Consider the following 5,474-nt stretch of genomic DNA (forward strand, 5'->3'; position numbering starts at 1 on the left):
TGAAAAAGAGTAATGCATTCTTGCTGTGCTTTTTGCATGGGGTTTATATTGCTTTAAAACATTTCACAAATAGGGTCTCATGTGGGTAAGCAACTGTGGTATGTATGTAAGATATACAGAGAGTAATTAAGAATTCTAAATTGCAGTCTTAAAGAGATTTTTTAACCCCAAATAAGTATTATCCAAAGGTGTTTATTGGCAAGAACCCTAAATATTGCCATTGTGAGCAAATGAAGGGTGAGGGTTAAAATGTATGTATGTGTACATTTATATATATGCATAGCCACATGCATATCATATATCTGGAAATACTCAAGAACAAATACACTAATGCAAATCTAGATACATATACCATGTGTGCATATAATCTGGTAGCAATTAAAATAGATTAAAAGGTGTCAGACGGGCTGGGGATGTGGCTCAAGCAGTAGCGTGCTCGCCTGGCATGCAGGAGGCGCTGGGTTCCATCCCCAACACTACATACAAATAAGATAAAGATGTTTTGTCCGCCCTAAAATAAATATTAAAAAAAATTCTCTCTCTCTCTCTCTCTCTCTCTCTCTCTCTCTCTCTCTCTCTCCCTCTCTCTCTCTCTCTCTAAAAAAAAAAAAGTTGTCAGAAAGGTAAATGGTTTAATCTGACACCTATGTATAAAGAATCATCTGGTAGCAATGTTTAAAAAGGAAGAGGATATCAGCAGATGGAAGAGGTGAACAGCTAGAATTTTGCAAACACTGGTGTGTAGATTTTAGGATGAGAGAATCTGTGGTATCAGTACAAAATGTATGGAATTTCAGTGATGGGAGAAAAATGTCAAAGATATACCTGTACATCAATCACTAATTGTATTTTAGAAGTTTAGAGAATGAGGAAATACAACCTTCAAGAATTTTCTTCCAGCTTTCTGGTAGATACTTTGGCATCCTATCATCTTACCTGAACTTGGTATAAACATTTAAATTTCCCAAGACAAAGACACATTGAAAAAAAAAAAAAACTTTAGATATTAAAATTTTATTTATTTATTAAGCATTTTGGCCTTTAAAAAATGTTTTCTTTGCTGAGAAGAAGCTTTTTAATTCGATTCAATCTCATTAAAAAGCTTCTTCTCAGCAAAGGAAACAATCAATAATGTGAGGAGAGAGCCTACAGATTGGGAGAAAATCTTTACCACATGCACCTCAGATAAAGCATTAATCTCTAGGATACATAAAGAACTAAAAAAACTTCACACACACACACACACACACACAAATTACCCATTCAATAAATGGCCTAAGGAACTAAACAGACACTTCACAGAGAAAGAAATACAATCAGCAAATATATGTAAAAGTGTTCAACATCTCTAGAAATTAGAGAAATGGAAGTCAAAACTACAATAAGATTTCATCTCACTCCAGTTAGAGTGGCAATCATCAAGAATACAGGCAAGGGTCTGGGGATGTGGCTCAAACGGTAGCGCGCTCGCCTGGCATGCATGCGGCCGGGGTTCGATCTTCAGCACCAGATACAAACAAAAATGTTGTGTCCGCCAAAAAATTTTTAAATAAATAAATAAATATTAAATTTCTCTCTCTCTCTGTCTCTAAAAAAAATACAGGCAACAATAAATGTTGGCAAGGATGTGGGGGAAAAGGTACACTCATACATTGCTTATGGAACTGTAAATTGGCACAGCTACTATGGAAAACGGAACCACCATTCAACCCAGCTATTTCACTCCTCAGTTTATACCTAAAGATAGAAGAATGAAACGCACGTTATTATTTTAAGTATATATGTGACTGCATGACTAATATGATTCTACAAATTGTACACTCAGAAAAATGAAAAATTATATCCCATCTATGTATAATATATCAAAGTGCATAAATGCATTCTACTATTATGAATAACTAAAACAAATTAAAAACGAAAAAATGTTTTTAATATTTGTCTTCTGTTCTGCCAGCCTATTTCCTACTGTGTCTACCCATACTTAAAATCTTTAATTTAATATATTAGCTTTTTGAATTAGTAAGGGTCTTCAGATTGCCCAATAACAAATATGCACATCTAGAAAGGGCTTCAAAATTCAAGAGAGATAATGATAAGCAATTTATATCTTCTCTTTACTCAGAGGCAAATGAGTTGAGAACAACCACTTACTCTTTTTCCATGCCTTCACTGTTTTAATTGCCTTCTCATTGTATCCTGATTGCATTTCAGTTTGTTTTTTCCTCATGTGATATGTGAGTTCAATTGCTCCAAGAAGTGAAAGTCACCCTTTCCTCCCAAAAACATAAAGATGTGATGACTGACCAATGTCTTGGGATTTTTTTTTCTATTTGCTCAAACACAAACCTGCCACCACTGTGGAATAAATGACTGAGGCCCAGCCTATCCGTATGAAGTATCATACTCAACTCCTTTGGATATAATTACACTAGTACTCAATGTATTTACAAAGCAAGAAAATATAAACCATAAAGTGTTTCCACATTTTTTATACTTTAATTGTTCCACCATGATGAGAATATTTAATTGAAACTTCATACATGTTTCCGAATGAGATATACAAATGGTTTAAGTATATATTTAAGTACTAAAAACTTAATTCATTAACATTTTATAGCAATTCTAACTGAAAAGCCCTTTCAATAACACTAAGGACAGTACAAATAACTCCACAATTTCATGACTGTTTTAATGAAACAACAGGTATTAATGACATCTAAATATTTCTTTTCAACATTTTTGTCAGTGCATCTAAGACTTGCTTGTTTCTCAGACTATAGATAAAGGGGTTTAACACAGGAATTATGACAGTGTAAAATAGAGAAAGCATGTCTTGATCATTTGCCTGTGAAGATGCAGGATGCACATACATGAAGAGAAGGGGGCCATAGTATAAAGACACAGAAAAGAGATGGGCTCCACAGGTGGAGAAGGCTTTTTTAACACTCTTTTCAGACTTCTTTTTTAAAATTGTAAAGAGCACTAGGGTGTAAGAAACAAGAATAGTCACAATACTGAAAACTTGTATTGAACCAGAGAAAATAAAAAGCATTAGATAATTAATAGAAGGATCATTACATGAAACTTTTAACAGGGGCATAACATCACAATAAAAGTGACGTATTATGTTGGAATTACAGAAAGTTAATCTGAATAAAAAGCTTTCATGAAGTATGGCATGAAGAAATCCACCTACAAATGACAAAACTAGTAGCCATAAGCATAGTTTATTGGTCATAATCACAGGATACAGTAAAGGGTGGCATATGGCTGCATAGCGATCATAAGCCATCGCTGCCAGGAGAAAGCATTCTGTGGTCACACTAAATGCAACGGAAAAAAATTGTATCAGGCATTCAGAAAAAGACATTATTTTGCTTTTGTCTAAAAAGTTGGCCAGCATCTTTGGGGTCACTGTTGATGATAACCAAGCATCCACAAATGCCAAATTCCCAAGGAAAAAGTACATGGGGATGTGAAGCTGAGGGTCATTCCAGATCAGAGAAATTAGACCAAGGTTTCCCACCATGGTGATGAGGTATATCACCAGGAACACCAGGAACAGGGGAAGTTTCCACTGTGGTTGCTGTGTAAGTCCTGTGAGAATAAACTCTGTCAGCAAAGTTGCATTTGCCTCTTCCATGCCTCACAGGATGTCCCCTGAAATGAAATAAAATGTAATGAATGTTAAAAAAATACAATGAAGATTATTTTTTTCTTTTCTTTCTTTCTTCTTTTTTTTTGGCAACTGGGGATTGAACCCAGGGACACTTAACCTTTGAGCCACATTCCCAGCCCCAATCTTTTTTGTTTACATTTTATTTAGAGACAGAGTATTGCTAAGTTGCTGACAACCTAAGTTGTCGAGGCTGGCTTTGAACATGGGATCCTCCTACCTCAGCCTCCTGAGCTCCTGGGATTACAGGCAGTGCCACCATACCTGGCTACAATGAGGATTTATAAAGAAAAAATTGGAAGGCAAAGGTTGAGGTAAAATTGTAATTTTTTTCAAAATGACATTAATAGTTTTAGAGAATTACATATAGCAAAAAAATTCAAATCAATAAACCTACAGGAAAAAACAAATTTAGAGAAAATGAGAGGCCTTCTAAATTTGTGATAAATTTCTTGGGAATTGTTGAATGTGGTTGGAAATTTGATGTCCTAGACATGGTTTAAGATCTACAGAACTATCTGAATGACCTGGATTACAAACTAAAATGAATGTCATTTGAAAGAATTTGAAACTTATTTATCAGATAATATGCTCTTATACTAAGATCTTCTAACATGTGTAATGATGTGATCAAATATTTTAAATGAAATATTTGTAATATGCAAAAAATTTATAGGGATGGTACAATGGAGCATGGGAAATAATGAGAAAATAATTATTATTGTCCAAGAGGTCACAGACCAATAAACACATCTAATCATCTTTTTATACCATATATGTGTAAATATATATATATATATATATATATATATATCCATATATGTGTGTATATATATATATATATATATATATATATATATATATATATATATATGAGGTATCACTATAGAAATATGTATATAAAATATATATATTATATACATTAGATAGCATATATATATTATGAGGTATCAGTATAAAAATAGAGTAATTCATGAAAGAGTTAAGAATCTATACTTTAAAGATTCTTCTCTGACAATGCCAACATACTTGTATTGCCTAGTTTGGATATAATATGACATTTGTAGAAGTTAGGAAAATGATCAGGCATATTGAAATAATTCATAATGTAGAGTCACTAGGATTCAGTTACATATGCGGTGTTAGAGGTTAGCCAGTGAAGAGGAAAGAAGTGAATTGTTAAATGGGTTAGTAATATCAAAAATAAAACTGAATCCTTCAATTCATTATCAAATTTTCAAAAGGAGAACCCCCTTAACACCCAGGGGATATTGGTGTAAGTATGGGTCTGCTCGTCACTCATATGAGTGATGACCTGGGTAACTTCAGAGTTGGTGAAGGCATAACTCTAGATGATCTACCCATCAGAGATTGCATTCAAGAAAAAGAGAGGGGGAAGGAGATGATGAGAAAGTTACATTAAGGAACTTATAATATGGATCGGTGTCATTTATTAGATGGTATATCTGTACCCCTTCCTAAGACAAAACCTTTTGGTGGGAGGGAGCTTCCCTCCACTTAAGAATCCAAAGTCCTAGAAACTAACTTTTTCATGGCCCTTTAACCTAGAGAGATGAGAATTGGTATAGGTTTGCCCAGTGAAACACAAATGTACAGGATTTAGAACATGGCAAAAAAAGATGCACCCTGCATCCATATCAGTAGTATGATTTGTGGTTTTGACACCTGAAATTCATGTCAGGAATTGAATCCCTTATTGAGGTAACATTGGGAAATAAATGTTGCTATTAATCAGCTGCCTTGTGTCCTTTTCCTGCCCATTTGTCAAACAGATTCC

At 34.1% G+C, this 5,474-nt stretch overlaps 1 protein-coding gene across 1 annotated transcript; it reads right to left on the minus strand.

Annotated features, from left to right (window-relative positions):
• Window positions 1-2,716: 2,716 nt before the first annotated feature.
• Window positions 2,717-3,643, minus strand: LOC139706784 (olfactory receptor 5H17-like). The gene has a single exon (XM_071615831.1). It carries the CDS (start codon window positions 3,641-3,643, stop codon window positions 2,717-2,719), a length of 927 nt encoding a protein of 308 aa, XP_071471932.1.
• Window positions 3,644-5,474: the final 1,831 nt, after the last annotated feature.

The sequence above is a fragment of the Marmota flaviventris genome, chromosome 8 (assembly GCF_047511675.1).
Source record: "Marmota flaviventris isolate mMarFla1 chromosome 8, mMarFla1.hap1, whole genome shotgun sequence".
Lineage (NCBI taxonomy): Eukaryota > Metazoa > Chordata > Mammalia > Rodentia > Sciuridae > Marmota > Marmota flaviventris.

Bases quoted from the DNA above. Each gene is read 5' to 3' on its own strand.
- LOC139706784 (XM_071615831.1), bottom strand. From the start codon at position 3,643: ATGGAAGAGGCAAATGCAACTTTGCTGACAGAGTTTATTCTCACAGGA.